General features: G+C 51.1%; 1 protein-coding gene across 6 annotated transcripts in view; it reads left to right on the forward strand.

Annotated features, from left to right (window-relative positions):
- The window catches only part of Abr (ABR activator of RhoGEF and GTPase), a 196391-nt gene that overhangs the window by 99630 nt on the left and 76492 nt on the right, over nt 1–20269 (forward strand). For 5 of the 6 annotated variants that reach the window (XM_021175886.3, XM_021175889.3, XM_021175887.3 and 2 more), the window contains exon 2: nt 3882–4066. In XM_021175886.3, the coding sequence (XP_021031545.2) occupies nt 3882–4066 (185 nt within the window). Of the gene's footprint in view, nt 1–3881; nt 4067–18184; nt 18903–20269 lie in introns of those variants that run through there. The other variant, XM_021175888.3, reaches the window with a different exon arrangement.

A 20269-nucleotide genomic window follows, 5' to 3' on the forward strand; every position in this document is an offset into this window, starting at 1 on the left:
ACAAGAAGCCTACCATTATTTTTATGTTCTTATTAACTTGATAGGAAAATTGCACCAAGGGGAAAGGGAAAGTGGTTTGCATTTTCTTTGATTGTAGTGAGGTTAACCTTTAAAAAGCGTATCTCTGGCCATTTGCTCTTCTACTTTAAGTTGTCTTCTTCTTTCTCTTGCTCATTAGAATACGACATAATTATCTTTTTCTCACCAGCTTGTAAAGTGCTTTATCTGGGTGTCATGTGAGGAACACATAGGAGAGGGTACAGCTAGCTGGCTTTCCTCAAAGCCATGTTAAGGAGGGTCTCACTGATGGACAAAGGGCTGAGGAGAGGAGCTCAGGCACCAGAGCAACAGATGCAGTGGGGTGGGGTGGGGTGGGGTGGGGCTTCCTTGCCATATACATTATCATAAAAGTTGGTGGCTTAAAGCCACAAAAAGCTGTCTCTCACTCTGGAAATTACAGGCCCCAGACCAAGGCCTGCTGGGAAGCACTTCAGACTTCGGGGGTCAAATTCTTGTTTGCTTCTCCCAGTGCTGCTCATGTTCTCGGGACCTTCTCTGTATCTTCCCTTCTGGTTCCTAAGGACTTGACAGGATTCAGCACCTATGGGTTTTCATCCAAGATGATTTTATTTTGAGATCCTCAACTTGATGGCATCTTCAAGTATCTTTTTTTTTTTTTACAAATAATTTCCTACTTATAGGTACCAGGGCTTAAGATTAGACTCTTTGGCTATCTATTATTCAGACAACTGAAGGAGTCTGGAGATGATCTGACACTCCTGGGCAGGAAGAGACAAGCCCATGCAGAGATTCTTCAGCTGATAAATTTAGGCTGGTTGTACCATTGAAGTTAGCGGGGAACTGTGGGGTCTTCAGTTGGGTTGTAGCTTAGCTGTTCTGGGGAGAAAATTGGCAAGATGGGGATTTGAGGAGGTTTCATTGAGAGTGGGAAGGAGGAGTCTGGAGAGATTTGGAAGTCTCCTGTCATCTGAACTAAACACGGGTTTTAAAAAAATAGGGACTGGAAGATGTGTGTGTCCAGGAAAGAAATAATCAGAGACAGATATGCTGCCCAGACCTCTCTGTGGATGGAGGGAGGGGGGGATGGAGGGAGGGAGGAAGGGAGGAGAGAGAGAGAGAGAGAGAGGAGAGAGAGAGAGAGAAAACACAAAGCCCAGACAACACTATCCCCACCCCCATCTTTTTATTATGAGAACTATCATCAGACATGGAGAATATTTGAGAGTATCTATGGCACACTGAACAGTCCACTTACTGTTAGCTAGAGTCTATAATGACCACTTTCCCATGGTGACTCCCTTCTACATCTATGTGTCTCCCCATGCCATTCCTTCTTCTATTTTATATTGCAGACAATTCTCCTTCAGGCTGGCATATCATTAACAAGAGTTCAGTATTTGATGAACTGCATAAAGCTTAACAGTACTAAGAGTTGGTAAATTCTGGTGAATGCGTCTGTGTACCTCAGATCCCTGCTAAGATAAGGAATGATCCCATTGGCCCGGAAGTTGCCCTGTGCCCACTGCCATCACCTCCTCACCTCCTGGCCACATCCACTTAGTGTTCCCATCTGAGGCCTTCATGGACTAAAGCCTGTCTGTGCCCAGTGGGGCTCCTTTTCAACCTTTCCTAGAGGGTTGCTCTCTCCTTCCTTTTCTGTATCTCTTCTCCCAGTAGAACTGTTCCAGACTCCCAGCAGGAACAAGAAAGGAACTACCTAGGAATGCTGGCAGGGGGCGCTCTGCCAGTCCTCATATCTGTACCCTGTGCTCCCCTCATTGGCTAACATGTCCCATGAGGAGGGCCAAAGGCACGGTGCTGGTATTTCTTTGGAGTGAGATTCAGAAGGGACAGGACAGGCCTCAAAGACTTAGACCCAGGTTAGAGCCTCCCCGCGGTCTGAGGCAGATGTGTGAGGCTCAGGGACCTCATCTGTGAGAACTGCTTTGGAGAGGTGCTTAGATGGAGTGCACACCAGGGGAAAGGCTGGCAGAGACCTTCCTTTCCTGTGAGAGATGCAAGGAAATTGCATTAGAGGCAAGCCAAGCCATCTTCCCTTTTGGTCTTCTGTGAACCATGCCTTTGGGTAGTACGTTCATTTCTGTAATGCATGATACAGATCAGTCTAGAAGTTAGCTAAGACAAGGTCCACCATAATTCATTACTCCACACCCTTAGCTTCAGCATGACCAGGGAGACCCAGAGCCCCTGGAAGAGTAGAGAGGTCTGTGACTCTTCATGCATATGCCTTTCCTGAGGAAACACAGCCCGTGTCCCCAGACAGTTTAATGGGCATCAGCTGAGCCCTGGGAGAGGAAGTCAGCAGTAGCAGGTGCCGAGAGCCCAGGGGAGGCTATCAACTGCCAACAGACAGATTGGACTGAGTGTAGCCATGGCCTGGCGCCCCAGTGACCTGGTGACACCATTCTCAGGCTTCTGGCTGCCTGTGGGCCCATGTGTTGTGACAGAGAAGGAGGAGCCAGGGCCTCCACAGAGAGCTTGACTCACTGGGACCTGCCTGAGGTGGACGGTGCATCCCTTCATTTATTCAGGCTGCCACCCCAGCTTCCCAAGAGCCTGCTATAACATCAAGAGGCCAAGTGCTGTTGGTACTATAAACTGGGTTCCCCGGAAACATCCTGGAGGAAGTGATGTCTGAGCAGATAATGGAACAGACTCAGCCAGGCTCCTATAACATACTGGCCACAATCCCAAAACTAGGCCTTGCCAAGGTTCAGGAGCCATATGACTGTTTTCAGCAAGTCCCCTGTTCCCAGGGTTTTCATTCTTGGCATTCCTCTGTGGTACCAGCTCCTTCTGGCCTTCCAGAAGCTGTATCCCTGGCCTCTCCTCAATGATGATTCCCTCCCAGAACCAAGGCTCAAGACAGAAGAACCTTCCACCTTGCTTGCTGTAACCTGTACTCTGACATGTTGGAAACAGCAACACCCAGCTCTCCCGGCCAGTCGCTGGCTAAGAATGATGCCTGGGGCTTAGTGAGGCTGTTCTATAACTCTTGGCAAAATCTAGAGGTGTACCACTCTGTTCTATGGTGGCCTTCCCTAACTGCCCCCAGGAGGGTGTCTGTGTGGGCACTGGCCCTGGTGTGGTGCTAGGAACACTGAGGGGTTAATATGGCTTTACTTCCCGGTACCTTCCCTCCTGCCTGCTCTGGAGGAAGCTGTGTTGGAATTATAGACATAAATGCTGGCTTTTGAGGAGCCTGCTGCTCACCAAGTCCCTTCCAGGCCTGGGCACAACCCTCTCTCCCACGCCTGCCTGCCTTAGGCTCTGTCCTGCATGCAGGGCCGCATTCAGAGGACCGAGGGCCTCCTAGGGCCCACTTTCTGGGCCCTCTCTACCCAAAACCTGCCCTGTTCACCCCCTACGGATTGAGCTCAGTGTACAATGGTACCCAAGGAGGAGGGACCGAGGAAGTGACATCGCTTGGCCCGCCCCCACCTCCTATTCCCTATAAAAAGCAAAATGGTGACTCAGAGAGAGGAGTTGGAATCGTCCTGCCTCCCGCTCCCACTGTTAATTTTTAGATGTGGAATTAGGCAGGAGGCAAAGGAAACACAGCCCCACATACGCAGCTGACATGCTATTAGGCGGGTGGAGACAGCAGAACCGCTCCTCCCCGACTCCCAGCAGCCTCTGACGGACTCAGCAGAGCCTGTGCCTGCTGGAGCTCCCACCCCCCTCCCCAAGCCTGGCTGTACAGCCCCTGCCCTGGCCCAGGGTGCATGGTGCAGCGGGGGCCATGGCAGCCGGGGGCCGCCGCCGGCGCCCACTGCGCTACCAGTCCCTGGCAGCCCTGGTGGAAGACTCTCAGTGGCCTTTCTTGTTCCTTGTCTCAGACTTCAGCTACGGTGCGGAGGACTACGACGCAGAGGGGCATGAGGAGCAGAAGGGGCCCCCCGAGGGCTCGGAGACCATGCCGTACATCGACGAGTCACCCACCATGTCGCCCCAGCTCAGCGCCCGCAGCCAGGGTGGTGGGGACAGCGTCTCGCCCACCCCACCTGAGGGATTGGCACCTGGGGTAGGTACTCCTGTTTTCTCTTCTGGGGAGGGGAGATAGTACGCCGTGTGCAAGAAGTGGCCCCGGGGTCTGCGTAGGACAGTGTCAGCAGTGAGGCTTGGGGAGAGTGGGTCTGGACTTCTGACGCCTGTCATTTGGCTTCTCTTCCACTACCTGCTGCGCTCTGCTGCCCCTCACCTGTTCCCTGCTCTGCCAGCTGTTTGTTTCTCTGCTTCCTGGATGCTCTCACTCCCTTCCAGTCACCTGAGTCTCTCAATAGGATGGGGAGGGGGGCTCTGGAAGGACCAGGCTTTTCTATCTGTACCTGGCTGGGTACACATGACCTATGGGACAACAAATGTCCCCACAAAGCCAGTACTGGCTTCAAGCTCCCTATGGGATAAAACATTATGTTTCTGAAGTGTTCCCCAGGATGTGGGCCTCCAGCCCTGCTCTGTTCCACAGGAAAAGAACAAGCCTGGGTACCTAACTTCCCTGCTGCCAGGAGAGGCAGGAGCTGCCTTCTCAGGTCTTGATAGGGCAGGGAGATCGGAGTGTGTGGAGGATTGGAGTACTCAGAATTAGTGCTGTTCCCAGTGACAGGGATCAAGCGCTCGGCCCAGCTCGTGAATGTACGCATCTGAAATACAAGAGCAATCCAGGCAGAGATTCCTTGGGGCTCTTTTCTGGAGTTGGGGAAAAGAATCAGAGCCATTTGTGTTGGTGGAGGGAACTCAGTTTCACAGGTCTTTTTGGTCCAGCTTGTCTAGGTGTGTTTTGGGGGGTTCTCTTTCCTCTCTCTGAAGCCCCCGGGAGAGCATCAGAGATGCTATGCACTGTGTGCATTCCCCTTCTCTAGGGCCTAATACCCCCACCCACCTGGAGGCTGCCTGGACTCTACCATTTGGAAGAACCCCTGTTCCTTCCCACCCTCTGCAGGCTCTCACCCCCTCTTCACACACTGGGGTGGCTGCTATAGCCTTTGGCAACAAGGGCCTTGGCAACCAGCATCCCACTTGGGGGAAGCCACATTGTTGCCATAGCAACAGAGGCCCAGGCAGAGCTCAACGCTGCCAGGTGGTGCAAGTTTGAGAAGGGATGGTGGGGGGCAGGTAGGAGGTGGAGGGGATGGATGTAGGTGTTGGCCAGCTTCAGGCTCCCCCACAGCTAACATTCTTGGGTGCTTTTGCCCTAAGGGGGGGTGGTGGATTAGAGACAGCCATTTTGGCCATGTAGAGGCAGGGTGTCTGAATCAGTGGAGGAGCGGTTGTTCTGGGACCTGGACTCAGGCCAACCAGGAGCAAAAAGGAAGAGAGAACTCTGGTTCTCCATCATTGCCTTCTGGTTGTAGGTCAATGGGGCTCAGATCTCTCCTAGGGACTTAGCCTATACCCCTCTGTAAACGGGTTTAGGATGGTGCCCGTGGACTCTCCATGCAGTTTCTGCAAGCTCCTCGACCTCTTGTCTCCCTTTCCCTCCTTCCTCGTGACTACCTTGCAGGAGTATTTATCCCTAGGTATTTGGGTTTCCTGGTGAGAAATCCTGCCCATGTTCTATGTATTGCAGGGCTGTATCCCTGCTTGGGGTTCTCAGCTTTGGCTAGCGGCTTCACTTTGTACCATTGTTCTTGATGGTCAGAAGGGAATAACTTGAATGGAAGATTTTGAAATGTTAAATATTTACAGAAAACAGTCAACTGAAGTACTTAGGGCTCTCAGTACTGATTTTCACACCATTGATAGGTAGAGGGAGTATTGATGCCAGTTGGGAATGGTTGAGGCAATTCTAGCTGCAGGATGCTGCCTGCCCCAGCTGCCTCCCCAAGCTATAACCCCTGCCTTCCTGGAGCTAGCTACCTTTCTCCTCTTTCTGTTGGGTTACTGGCCCCACCTAGTGGACTCTACAAGTATTGCTATTTGTAATGGGATGCCTGGATTGTGCAAACCCTCAGTTCTTGTGATGATCTGGTTTTGTTTTTATAAAAGGTGTGTGTGTGTGTGTGTCCGTCCGTCCGTCCGTCTGTCTGTCTGTCTGTTGCTGTGTATATATGGCTTGGGGTATGTGTCTGTCTGCCTGTGGCTGTGTATATATGGATTGGTGTGTGTGTGTGTGTGTGTGTGTGTGTGTGTGTGTGCGCGCGCGCGCGCAGGCGCGCGCGCGCGTTCCTGCTACTTGGCTGTGCTCATTTGGCTAGGCAGTCTTTTCCTCTGCCAGGCTTCCTGTTAAGGAACTTGGGAACAGAGGGGACTTTTGAACCAAATCAGACAATTGTTCTAGATATTCAGATATCTAGCTTTTGGCACAGCCTGTCAGCTAAACTTTCCACGCCCAAACATGCAGCCAAGTTGTACCTAGGAAGGAGGTCAAAATTTGGTTTATGTGTTAGAAACCATAAAGCAAGTGGTGTGTGTGTGTGTGTGTGCTGCAAACTCTGCACACACACTATCGGACACTGGACAGGGTCATAGAGTGGAGAGCCAACGTGTAGTCCTAGTCCAAGTCCAGAGGCGTGAGAATCGGGTGAGTCAGAGGTGAAAGATTCTAGGTGTATCTAAGCTCAAGAACACCTAATGTTTTAGAGTCCAAAGTCTGGGAAAGACTAGTGTCCCCGCACTAGCAGGCATGCAGGTGGAGCCCCTCTGTCTGTGTTTGAGAGAGGATTCTGTTTTTTTGGTTTTTTTTTTTAATGTGATTTTTTTAAAGATCTACTTATTTATTTTATGTATATGAGTACACCATTGCTCTCTTCAGACACACCAGAAGAAAGCATCAGATCTCATTACAGATGGTCGTAAGCCACCATGTGGTTGCTGGGAATTGAACTCAGGACCTCTGGAAGAGCAGTCGGTGCTCTTAACCGCTGAGCCATCTCTCCAGCCCGAGGATTCTGTTTTCAAGGCTGTCCTGAAATTTACTTTATCATCCTGGCTGGCCTGACACTCATAATCCTTCTGCCTGGTTCTCCTGGTGCTGGGTCATGCATGCACCACCATTCCTAGCTGGAAAGAGCCCCTCTTTCTTAGCTTTTTTGGTTTCGTGTCTTTAATACGTGGATGAGGCAAGGCCAGCTCCGGGGGGGGGGGTGGGGGGGGGGAGGATCTGCTTTGCACAGTCTGTAGATTCAGATGTGAATCTCATTGAGAACCATCCCACAGACACCCAGGATGATATGTAGACACCTTGTGGCCCAGTCAGGTTAGCACACAGAATGAAATGTCAGTTTCTTGTATCAGTGGCATAGACACTAGAAATAATATGAACTTTGAAAGTTGCAATTCTGTGTTCTGGCTATAGGACACTGAATGAGGTCATCAATACAGCGGAGCTCCACTCCTCAGGTCTGAATAGTTCCAGCTCCTCTGAAGGGAGGCTGTGAGGAATGGCCAGGGATTGCTCACAGGGAGCCTGCTAGCACTGAATACATTCGGTCCCAGCACTCAGAAGGCAAAGGCAGAATTGCGGGTTCTAGGCCAGACTAGGCTACTACATAGTAAGCACCTGTCTCAAAACAAACAAACAAAAGTCCCACAAGACTTCTGTCCTGGGCTGGGACCAGGAACCTTGCAAGGACTCCAATCTGGTAAATACCTGCTGGGAAGTGGATCTGTTTGCAGCCCACCTCCTTTCTGGGTCTGTCGTCCCAAGTGTGGAAGCCTCAGCCAAGACCATGCTTGTGATACTTTTCATCTTGGCTTGTGCCCCAGAGGTAACAGGTGAACCACAAACCCTGTTTTGCAGGTCTTTCTCAAGCCTAGGCCAAGCAGGGTGCCCTGGCACAGGGCCAGGGTCACCCTATTGCTGGTGGCTGAACTCAACTGGGAGTGTGTTGTTTCCCTTGGGAAAGAAGGTGGGGACACTCCCATTCAACTGCAACTTCCTGTCCCAGAACCACAGTCTGCACAGAAAACGTCACTGCTAGAGATCACAGTTCCTGTCTCCCCTCTGGATGAGGTAGTCAAAGGGACCCCAAGGCAGAGAGAAGATCTGGGTTTTGTCTGTCTTCTACTTTGAATATGTGTTACCCAAGGATGCCACCCTCTCTGAATTAATTTACTAATCGGTAAATGGAAGATCCTGAGAATGTCCTCCCCATGTGACCTGACACAGCTGTCATGAGTCTGCCATGAGATGTTGTTACAGGCCAGAATGCCGTGTCATTTGTAAGGTCTGCATGGGCACAGACCAGCTGGCATGAAGATCCGGAGGTGAAAACGGAGGAGAGATGAAGTGGCTGTCGTTACCACTATCTTCTCTTGAATTTCTCTCTTCCATCGGCCACTGGGAGACACAAGGCTGAGCCTCTCTCATAGGTTGCTTCCTTTAAAGTCCATGATATATCCGCAAGATATGTGCCCTGCTTTCATTTTATAGTCAGGGAAACTGAAACTCAGGGAGTTAACATAATTCGCCAGAGCCTGTTGCATCCAGTGGGACCAGGGCTCCATTTCAGGTCTTGGGAAGCTTATGCCTGAGTGGCTCTGCCACCCTCTCAGACACCCTCCTGGGTGAAGATGTGACAGCCCAGCTGGCCCCCCCAGTGCTGTGTATATACAGTTCTTGAGGCTTGCATCTGCCCTTCTAGATAAGGCATACCATTCTTGGCCACCCCTTTGTGTACCGCCCCCCTCACCGCCCCAGCTCCTGTGGTAAGCTCCCAGTCACAAGTCACCTCTGGGTTCCTGGTTGGTACTTGTGGTTGAATTGTTCTGGAGTAAAGAGTCAGGGCAGAGCCACCGTCTGTTGTTCTTGCCTTGTCTCAGGCTGATTGTGGCTGTGTGGAAAGTCCTGGGTACCCTGGTGGAGGCTCAGCAGCCTTGCTTCTGTTTCCCCCTGCTGGGTTTTCTGTCTTGCTGCAGTGAGGACAGTAACTGTCTCTTCCTGTGCACCGTGCTGGGCCACCACTACCAGCTGCTGGTGGAGCTCTGTGACATGCATGAAAAAAAAAAAAAACAAAGGCCTCCGGAGCTTCAGGCCTTGCCAGGCTGGGAAGGAAGAAGATAAAGCACCTTAGTGTGACACTGGCCACTTACTAGTGGGCTCTCCGTATCCTCTCCAGGCCATTCGCCCTTTCACACCCCATAATAGCTTCCTTGGTGTCTTCCCCAGTGGACTGCACCTGACTGGCCTGGCCACTCTATGGTTCTCACACCTTCTCTGATCGCTCTTCTCCCACCAGCCTGCTGGGAGCACAGTTCATAAATGTGTTTCTTACCTGCAAATAAGTCATATTTATCCAAAGGCATGCTAATCTACAGGTGCCCAAGCACTGTGGATAGGAGGGTGGGCCCAGCCAGAACAGTTCTCTGCCCTAGATATCCTGAAATTTGGAAGGAAATAGGGAGGAAGAAAAGAGGTTTCCAGCATGAAACAAGCGTGGTGACAGCCACCAAGTGTCTCCTCAGGCTGGGTATGGTAGCCCATTCCTGTATCCAGCCCTGAGGAAGCTGAAGCAGGAGGATGAGTTTGAGGCCAGCTTGGATTCATAGTGAGTTCTAGGGTAGCCTAGACTAAATAGGAAGATAGTGTCTCCAAAATTGTCCTCATGGATGACAGAGGTGACAGAAGGGTCCTGAAGAGCCAGCAGGATCTTGCCACTGCATTGTTTTCTGTTGTTGTCACCGAGTTTCTCCACCAGTAGGTGCTAGCAAGGCCAGAGCCGCTTTTCTTCCTTTCCGAGGGAGGGAGGATGCTCTTATTTGCCTGCCCAGTAAGAGGCAGGTGCCAGTGTGGTGGGTGACAGAAAGGGTAATTACTATGAGATAAGATTTGAGTTCAGCGGCTAACTGTCCAGCAGGCCAGTCATGGTAATGTGTGTCTGTAGTCTTAGCATATATAGGAGGTGGAGGTGGGGTGCGGGGGTTGCCAGTTCCAAGCTATTCTGGGTTTCCTCATAAGACCCTGTCTCCCTGGCAGTGGAGGTGGGGAGGGGAAAGATAAGCATTTGAACAGGTAACGAGCTTCCTGTCCTTGGAAGGATCTCAGTAGAGACTGATGACAGAGGCAGAGAAGACATTCCTTCCTTGGTAGGGGTGCCATGTCATTGGCTTAGCTCCATAGGAACCACTCTCTTAACCTGAGCCCCCTTTTTACCTGACTCTCGGGAGACCCAGGGCTGTGGATATGCTAAGTAGGTACTCTGTCACCAGGCCGCACCCCAAGCCCCAGAGTCCCTCACGAAGGCCATCCACCCAACATCTTTAAGAAAAATATCCCCAAAAGAAAGCCATGGGACCTCAAGTGAGATCTTAGAGAAGGGGTCACAGAGCAGGTAGAAGGAAGGGAATTGTATAACCTGGTGTGGAAAAGTCCCTAGAGGCCTGAGAAACAGAATGGTCTGGTGTGCCTGGATTATTAGGTTGGAGGTGAGTCTCCACTGGGCCACCCCTGCCAGTATGCCTCCCCTACACAACAGCTGCCAAGGAAAGAAAGGTGAGAAGAACTGGTGTTTCCTAAGGCTCAGCTGAGTTCAGGTGCTGCCCTATGTGCATCCGACGTTCCGGCAACCCTAGAGATGGCACAACACTGGTTCCTGTTTTATGGAGTCGGACTCAATACCTTTGCACAATGAGGCTATTCCCATTTTATGGATGAGGAAACCAAGGCATAGTTAAATGCTTTGCTCTGAGTTACAGAGCTTTAAGAGCCAAAACTGGGGCTGGACAGATGGCTCAGAGGGTAAGAGCACTGACTGCTCTTCCGAAGGTCCTGAGTTCAAATCCCAGCAACCACATGGTGGCTCCCAACCACCTGTAATGAGATCTGATGCCCTCTTCTGGAATGTCTGAAGACAGCTACAGTGTACTTATGTATAATAAGAAATCTTTGGGCTGGAGCAAGCAGGGACTAAGCGAGTGGGGTTGACTGGAGCGAGCAGAAGTTCTAAAAAATCAGTTTCCAGGAACCACATGAAGGCTTACAACCATCTGTACAGTACAGTGTACTCACATACATAAAATAAATAAATAAATCTAAAAAAAAACAAAACAAAAAGAAATGCTACCCATAAAACAGTAAACATTTCAAAAAATAAAATAAGAGGCAAAACTAGAATTCAAATCCAGAGTACAATAGAGAATTCTCTTACCCCACCCCTTTCTGTGTGCATGTGTGTGTGTGCATGTGTGTGTGCATGTGTGTGTGTCTGCCTGTATGTGTGCAGGAGCCCACAGAGGCCAAAAAGGTGTTAGATCTCCTAGAACTGGGGTTACAAACAGTTGAGTGCCACCATGTGGGTGCTGGGGTAACTGAACCCAGGTCCTCTGGAAGAGCAGTAAGCATTCTTAACCATTAAACCATTTTTCCTGCCCCTGACTTTGTTAGTTTATTTATTTATTTATTTTTTACCATATAAAGAGTGTTGGCTTCTACCCGATAGCTTTATGCAATTGAGTTCTATCTGAGTTTTGTTTTATATTGTTTGAAACAGTGTCACTCTAGCCCAGCTAGTCTTGAATCCTTAGCACTTCTCTTGTCTCTGTCTCCCTAGTACTTGACAGGCATGAGCCTCCATGTCAGACTCCTGCGATCTTTTGAGTGATTGCTTGCCACGCTGGAAAGGGAAAGAGGGGGTGTGAGGGGGACGTCCAGTTCTTTCTGTGGCTGCTGGGACCCCACCTGCCTTGGCACCACTCTGGGGCCAGCCCAGCTCCCCAGAACCTGGTGCTGACGCTCAGGCTTCTGCCAGGAGAGCTGGATGGACATCTTCAGGCTGAGGAAACCGCATCAGGCAGAGGTCTGAAGTGAGAATGTGCCTAGGCCTTTCAGGAGTCACTGTCACCAGTGTGTTGGTTTGAGTCAGCAGTGAGAAGCCAGCCGCCCTTGTTTGTCTGACTTAGTGCTTGCTGTGGAGTACAGATTGAGCAGTGTTTTAGAATGAGTGATACGATGTCAGACTTGCCTGAAATCCTTCCACCACCTAACCTTTGGCTATAGTGGTGAAACCCCAAGGCTCCCACTCTGCCAGGCTCCATCACTGGATTCTTTGCCAGGTTCTGAAGCTTCCCCACGGATCTCCATCTACAGTATTATCTCCACGTGACTTCTCAGCCTGTCTCCCATCTCTACCAGGATGACTTGTGAGGAAGCATTCTGCTACTGAGCCCCAGACCAAGCCTGGGTGTTTTGAGACAGACTTTTCCTATGAGGCCCAGTTTGGTTTTGAACCTGTAACCCTCTTTTTTTTTTTTTTTTAAAGATTTATTTATTCTATGTAAGTACACTGTAGCTGTCTTCAGACACACCAGAAAAGGGTGTCAGATCTCATTACGAGATGATTGTGAGCCACCATGTGGTTGCTGGGATTTGAACTCAGGACCTTCGGAAGAGCAGTCGGGTGCTCTTACCTGCTGAGCCATCTCACCAGCCCCATCTATAACCCTCTTGACTTAACCTTCCAAGTGCTAGAGTCTGAACCATGTATTACCATGTTCCACTATGGCTGAATTTTAATGTCCCGTCTTCCAGGGAACCTCCTGTGACTTCTCATTTGTTACATCTGACGCACCTGCTTGTGCCCTCCCAGATCCACTCTGAATTCCCGCCATAGCGCTGTGTGTCTGTGTGGGAGGGGGCAAGGTTAAGCAGCCTTGGGAATGCTAAGCACTCGGTCTATGACTGAGCTACACCCCAGCCTCCTTGCTTCTCTTTATAGCTTTATTTTCTCTGATTACATATTCAAAATTCCCACTTATCAGAAGTGCATCATGTAGATCATGAAAGCTCGCTTCCTACAGACAGCTACTGAGGGGTTATTTCTCCCTGCTTTCTCCATATGCAGACGACATATTCAAATGATTCCATACTATTTAACTCCGGTAAAGACTGGGAGAGATCTTGTAGATCTGGAATTAAGATCTACTGTACTCCTTTTGTGGCTATGTGGTATTCATCTCATGGATAAACCAGAGTTCATTTAACCAGCTCCTTCTCCCTCTCAGGGCTTTTTTGGTGGTGGTTGGGGGTGGGGGAGGGGTGAGGCGATGCTGTGATTGAACCCAGGCCTTGCACATGCTCGGTAAATACTCTTGCCATTGAATTACAACTCCAGTGCTAATTAAGCCACTTTTTTTGTGTTGTTTTAGTGTGCCTCTGTGTGTGTGTGTGTGTTAGACCACTTTATAACTCAGGCAGACCTGGGACTCAAAATCTTCCTGCCTTTGCCTGAGTGCCAGAATTTCTAGTGTACCATTCCACCATTGGAATCTAGTGTACCGCCGGATGCCGGATTCCAGTTCACTGTCAGGCATTTGAACTCGTAGCAGCCTGTGCTGCTTTCTCACGTCAGTGAACATTTTTATACATACATCTCTGTGCCCTTCTAGATGTGCCTTTTTAGACAATTCCCTAGGGTGGAATTGCTGACTCAGAGGGTGTGGACATTTAAAAATCACAATAGCTGTTTCCATGTTACTCTTTCTGGAGTTATATTCCTCAACAACATAATTCTAAAATGTGCCCCTCCCCAGTCCTGCCTTTCCTTTGGCACAGCCTTGGGAGTCAGTCACCTGGTCGTTCAGCTCTTGAGACTATCAGCTCCACAAAGGGCAGTGTCCCCTGTTTGTGACTACATTTTGAATGTGAGCACAATGCCTGGCGTACAGCAGGCAAGTGATAAGTGCTTCTTGATTGAGTTGGTAAGGGAGTGAGAGGATAGAGACTTAAGTATAAGGGGTGTGTGTGTGTGTGTGTGTGTGTGTGTGTGTGTGTGTGTGTGTGAAAGCCCTACAGGCTTTCAGATTTGGACCTAGCAGGTATGAGAACTTGTGATTGGTACCCTACGCTGTAGGACGTTCATGGTTCTTGTTGGTCATGCCCCTGCCTCAGCTGCCCTCTGCATACTTATCTGCTGCTGCTTGTCTTCTGTCCCCTTCCTGCTTCCTGAGCCTCCTTAAGAAACTGTCTTTAGAAGCCGGGCATGGTGGCGCACACCTTTAATCCCATCACTTGGGAGGCAGAGGCAGGTGGATTTCTGAGTTCAAGGCCAGCCTGGTCTACAATGTGAGTTCCAGGACAGCCAGGGCTACACAGAGAAACCCTGTCTTGAAAAACCAAAAAAAAAAAAAAAAGGTGTCTTTAGGGCTGGGATATAACATGGCTTATGCAAGGCCCTGTGCTCCAGCTTCAGCACCAGCACCACAAAAAACAAAAGAAGACAACAAAAACAAACAAAAAAACAAAAACCCCAGAAAATAAATCCTTTATTTTGGGCACTCTTCCTTTTGCCTGGAAAGACCTCTCTGCTTCCAGGTGCCCACCAGTCACATCTCAGAGCCTGCAGTCCTTAACTCCCCACGCATGCATGGCGTTCTGTCTGTCTTTCACCCTCATCAGCAGTCACTCCCCAGTGGAGTTTTCCCATGGCACGAGCGCCTTTGCCTACCCATTCCTGTTCTACTCATCCCTCACCTCAGTGGATTGATTGAGAGTTCAGCAGTAGTAGGGGGTTGGTCACACATTCCAGGCCTCCTTAAGATATCAGTGTGCATATATGCCAGTGAGCAGGTTAGCTGGACAGACAAGGTGTTGCGTAGGTGTGAGATGTTGCAAGGCCTGCTCGGGCTGTGGTTTGAAAAAGAGAAAGATGGAAGAAACAGAATTTAGTAAAAGGGATGTGTGGGGCCGTGGGCACAAAGAGCCACGAGATAACAACCCACTGATGGAAGGGGAAGCCAGGGTGGGGAAGAGGAGGAACTTGCTGGTCTGGATTTGAGGAGCTGAAGGTGGTTGCTGCTCTGACTTCCCTGTGAGGAGAGCCAGCCGCCTGGGCAGGTCTCACACCTAGAGGTGGCAGTGGGTCATCATTGGCAGAGCATTAAGATGGGATGAGTTTTCCAAAGGCTAGGAGCATAGGGCTGTGGGAGGGACAGAGCCTTGAGCTGTGAGGCAGGAGGAAGGAGCAGCCAGAACCCACTCACTGTGTACCCAGCCGCCTGAGGGGTTTGAGAAAGGCCAGAGGACAGCGGCATACTGGCTGTTTCTCTGGAGAGGAGAGTCTGGAACCAGGCAGAGTAAGGAGGAAGCCTAGGTCCAGGGCCTTCTTGAAGTCTTGAGGGGGAAAGGGAGGGAGCACCCTGGGGATTTGTGAGTCACTTCCCCTCCAGAGGGAGGACTGAGGGCCTCTGAGTGGATGTGGCTTCTGTGTCCACTCACTGGAATTTCCAACCAATTGGGCTGGGTGGGGCAGTTGACACCTTGCATGTTTGGGGAGCAGCTTCTGTGGGGTTCACAGAAAGTCCCTTGGTTACAGTCCTCAGCTGCCTGCTGCTCTGACCCATGTGGACCCCTATGCTGTGCACTTAGAGCTGGCAGGGTGGAGGACAGAAGGACCCATAGCAAGCACGGGGCCCTGAGCTGACACACTTGTGCCCTAGGGAGTGCCAAGCTTGGCTGTTCCCAGGCCATGGAACAGCCTTACCCTCCCAAACCAAATGAGGAATTGTGGTTTGAGAGGGCCCTTCAGACGTGTCTTGGCTATTTATAACTGAGCCAGAGCGAAACTGGACTGAGAAAAAGTAGTGGATTCTGGGTAGGAGAGAGCTGCAGGATCCCGGTGGTGGGACAGATCCTTGACCAGTTCAGACCTTAGAGAACCTGTCACACCTCTCTCCATCTGTTTCAGTTTTGGTGAGGGCTGGTTTTTCTGTTATTGACAGAAGGGCAAGAGCTTCTCTAGACTTCAGAGTTCCAGAAAATGTTTTAAGGAGTAGAGTAAGAAGCCCCACTGGTTCCTTTTAGTCTCCCCCACCCACCCACCCCCCAGCTTTCTATGTGCTTCTTCTCAGCTAAGGCGCACAGTAGAGGGGAGTTGTCACGGCATGTCCCCAGTGGGGATAGTTTGCCTTCTTTTGGCAATGGCCTCAACAGTTTGACTCTGCCCTGCGGCCATATGGTTGCCACTGACAAGTGAATGTGATGTTGTATGAAAGGCTCCTGTGATGGTTTGTTGTATATGCTTGGCCCAGGGAGTGGCACTACTAGGAGGAGTGGCCTTGTTGTCATAGGCGTGTCACTGTGGGTGTGGGCTATAAGACCCCCAACCTAGCTGCCTGGAAATCAGTATTCTGTTAGTGTCCTTCAGATGAAGATGTAGAACTCTCAGCTCCTCCTGCACCATGCCTGCCTGGATGCTGCCATGTTCTCACCTTTATGATAATGGACTGAACCTCTGTCCTGTAAGCCATCACCAATTAAATGTTGTCCTTTATAGGACTTGCATTGGTCATGGTGTCTGTTCACAGCAGTGAAACCCTAACTAAGACAGCTGGTCATAAAAAGCACGTGACATTTTGATGGACATATTCAGACACTGCACCACCTGGTTGCTGGTACTCATTACACAAGTTTTACAAAGATAAAGTGGTAGGCTGATAGATGAAGCTGAATTTTATTCCAAGCTGCCAAATCCTTAGTGTGAGCATAGGGCACACGCTAAGGGGAAACTCCTCCCACATAACCACAGCTAACAACCAGCTGCAAGAATAAAGGCAGTTTGTGGCCATCCTTAAGCCTAGCTCTGAGCACAGGCAGCGTGGCCATCCTTAAGCCTAGCAAGGATGTGGTTCAGAATGTGTTGTGCTTTAAAAAAAAAAAAAAAAAGTAAATTACCTGCTTTCATTTTAAAGTCAGGAGATTTTATTTAAGCATTCATATTTTCTTTGGGCACGGTGACACAGGATGAGGCAAAGGCAGGCAGATCTCAGAGTTCCAGGCCAGCCTGATCCAACATAGCTGGTTCCAGGATGGCTAGGGCCACACAGAGAGCCCCTCTCTCAAAAACAATTACAGGGAGCTGGAGAGACTGCTCAGCAGTTAAGAACACACATCGGCTGCAGCCAGGTGGTGGCAGTGCACACCTTTAATCCCAGCACTGCAGAGGCAGAAGCAGGCCGATCTGTGAGTTCCAGGACAGCCAGGGCTACAGAGAAAACCTGTCTTGAAAAAAACCCAACTCCTCTCCTCCCCCCCGGCAAAAGAGCACTTGGTGTTCTTGTAGAGAACCTGGGCTAAGTTCCTAGCACCTTTATGACTAAGTTACAGGGGATCTAAACTGGATCTGATGCCTTCTGATCCATGCAAACATGAGATACACACACACAGAGGCATAACAATCATAAATCATACGTGTACAATAACATAAATCTAAAAACAACAAAAAAGCAAACAAGTCTATCTTGGTTACATTTAGAGATCCTGTTTCAAAACAAAGCTAGAACCATAAAGAATACAGTTTGCCTTGTGTTGAAACTTGAGCCTGTGTTTGCTTTGGGGGACATTAATTAGCTGGAGCCTGGGTAGTTTCTTCAGCTCACTTAGGACTTTGGTGCTTGCCTTACCTGAACTTTGAATGAGTGCTAAAGATATGCCACAGTTGGCCTCAGTGTTGAGTTGTAAAAGAGTTCCTGCAGCTGGCCCTAGACTCCTCCCCCATGGCAATATGAATGTGTGTCTACTTAGGGATGGGGTCGGGGACCAGGGTGTGAGCCTCATCCTCTGTATGAATTTAGTTTCTGGAATATGGAAGATGCTTGAGGAATGAGTGAGAGTGAAGCACTCTGGGAGTGGGCAGGGTGGATAATACTGCCTGTCCTAGATTGTGCATACTGGCCTTGTAGGCGGGCTCTCTCTCCTTGGATGTCACAGAAACTACTCCAAGGAAGTGGCATTACCAGCAGCACCAGACCGTGATGTGGCTCTCAGGTGGTCCACGGTGCCCAGTGACACATGCTCAGGACCCTGTCTGCCACTGTGCTTCAGCTGGACACGAGGCAGGCCAGTCCCCTCCTGTATAAATAAATACAAAGCCTTGTTCACTCTACAGTGGTGCAATGGCAACTGCGGTTTCTCACTGGCTGTGGGCCTCCCCGCTGCAAAGGTGCTGGATGGAACCTCAGACCGAGGTGCGAAGGGGGCTCTGTCTTGTGACGATTCCACGGGGATGTGGACTGAGTGGGTGAAGGGTGGCTTTTCGGGGAAGCCGCTCTCCTGCACACCCCCCACCCTGCCGGAGGGCTCGGGAGAGAAGTTGTAAATAAAGCTTGTCTCTGGGAAGCACCCCCCCCCCCCCCCCCCCCCCCCGCGCACCCGCCCGGCCTGTCTGCGGCCTCCTCCCTCCCTCCTCCTTCGCTCCAGAAGCCTCTGCCAGCCGCTCGCCCGCCCGGTGACCACAGCAGGAACGAGCAGCTCCACCTCGCAAGTCAAGACGTGCGTTTCCTGTGCATTTGGAGCAATCGGGCCTCCGGGTCCAGAAAGGGCGGGCGCTGTGGGGCCAGCAGCGCAGCACCGGGACGCCCGGACGAGCCCGGCACCAGGCCTGGGGCGAGCGGAGTGGCCGAGGAAGGAACGGACCGCGGAAGGCGCTGGCTGCCGCCCCTGCCCGGCGTTCATCCCGCGAGCGGCTGCCGGGAGGCCCCGCTTCCCCTTTCTCAGGGTGGGGACGCGCGGGAGGCGGGCCCGGCGCGCAGGACGGCTGGAAAGCGGCAGCAGGAAAAGGTTCATAATGGAGCCTTTCATCGCGAGCCGGTGGCCAGGTGCCAGGACCGACTCCGTGGAGGCCAGCATGCTGGTGTAGGCCTGCCCTGCGCTCTTCCCCGCCCGCCTGTCCCCTGCCTGCCTCCCTGCTGGGGCGCGCAGCGGCCGCTGCCGCTGCTGCTGCTGTTGCTGCTGCTGTTGCTGCTGCCGCTGTGTGGACCCTGCTTCCTGTTTGCCCTCTGCGGCTCTGGCTGCCATGGAAGAGGAAGAGGAGGCAATAGGCTTTTTGGACAAGGTTCTGGAGGATGAAGATGTGTTTCTCCTGGAGGAGTGTGAACTGGGAACCCCGACCAGCCCTGGCTCAGGGTCCCCCTTCTTGGTGACTGTGAAGGTGGGAATGTGACACGCCCTGGATGCTTGTGGGGAGGGGGCAGGGATGGCTCTTGACTGATGCTGAAGCCGTGTTTGGAGAGAAATGGCTGATGTGTGCACAAGCCTCATGGCTGAGTGGAAGAGCCTAACTCAGCATGAGATGGGCTGGTATGTTCCTGCCAGAGGATTGAGGGCTGGGCTCTCTCAGCAGCTGTTCTGGAGGGAGAGATGGAGTGAGTGCCTGCCTGCCCTGCACCAGTTGTCCTTAGGGGCAGTGACTGTTGGCTTTCCCCTCAGTCAGCTGTGTTAAGGGATCTTTTTGGCAGTGACATGAGTCACCTGGTGGCCCGTCACTGATATGAGCCTATTGCCCCCAGAAGAGCTGGCTGACTTGAAACTGGTGGGCAATAATTCATTGTTTCCATGGCAACCAGAGGATAAGGGCATTTGCGAAGTGTGGCCAAGGGAGCTACCTCTTTTCCAAGGAGGAGACTGGCGACTTGGTGCGTCTTGACTATGCAAGTGAACCTTTAGGAAGATCAAGAATTTGAGGTCACTTGGGCTTTCTTGAAGGAAAATAACTGAATCAGCTGGAGAGGGGGTGGGAACAGCTGTCCGGTAGGTAAGCATTTTTCCCAAAGTGGGCATAAGCAAGAGTAGCCCACTTGTTCCAGGTCAGCAGAGCTACTAGAGAGGCAGGTTAGGATGGAATGGGCTGTTGGGAATGCCAGTTCTGGTGTGGAGAAGTAACCTCCATTGCCTATACCTACCATTAAGAACTTGAGCCACAGCCTATCACTTCTCTTTCCTGTGCCTGGAGGGAGGGCCTCTGAAGACTGTGGCAGGAGCATGCACACTGCAAAGCCGGGCTACCTGACTGCATGGGCCCTGGAGGGCGTGGTGTTCGGTGCCTTGCCAGGCTAGGTGTCTTGAGTCTTTCCTTTCCATAAGATGATGATCACAGCCCTGTTCCACCCACACACCATGGTGTGGCTCCAAGAAGGAGCTAATGAAGACTAAAAATAGACTGCAGACCTAGGTTAGGTAGGTGGCAAATATGCAGGGTTGGGGTGGAGAGATGACTGCAGGCTTGGGTGGGAGCGGCAGTGGGATCCTGGCACCTCATCTCTATTCGGTAATCTGGTGCATGTTTAGAGCAGCCGAGTAAGTAAATCACGTCCCTCGATGGGCCCGCAGACTTCTCTGTACTTAAGTTGTGGCCAGCCTTCTCACCAGCCTCTTTATGATTCAAGGAGCATGCTGGAAGTTCAGCAGTCAAGGGATGGCCAATCTATGAGGTTCCTGAAGGACCTTCCCTCAGCAGCCCCCCACACCCCCACCCCAGCACCGGTGTTAACACCACTCCTGCTGCATCCTGGGCATATC

Source organism: Mus caroli, unplaced genomic scaffold (genome assembly GCF_978045245.1).
Source record: "Mus caroli unplaced genomic scaffold, Mus_caroli_1 scaffold_13, whole genome shotgun sequence".
Taxonomy (NCBI): domain Eukaryota; kingdom Metazoa; phylum Chordata; class Mammalia; order Rodentia; family Muridae; genus Mus; species Mus caroli.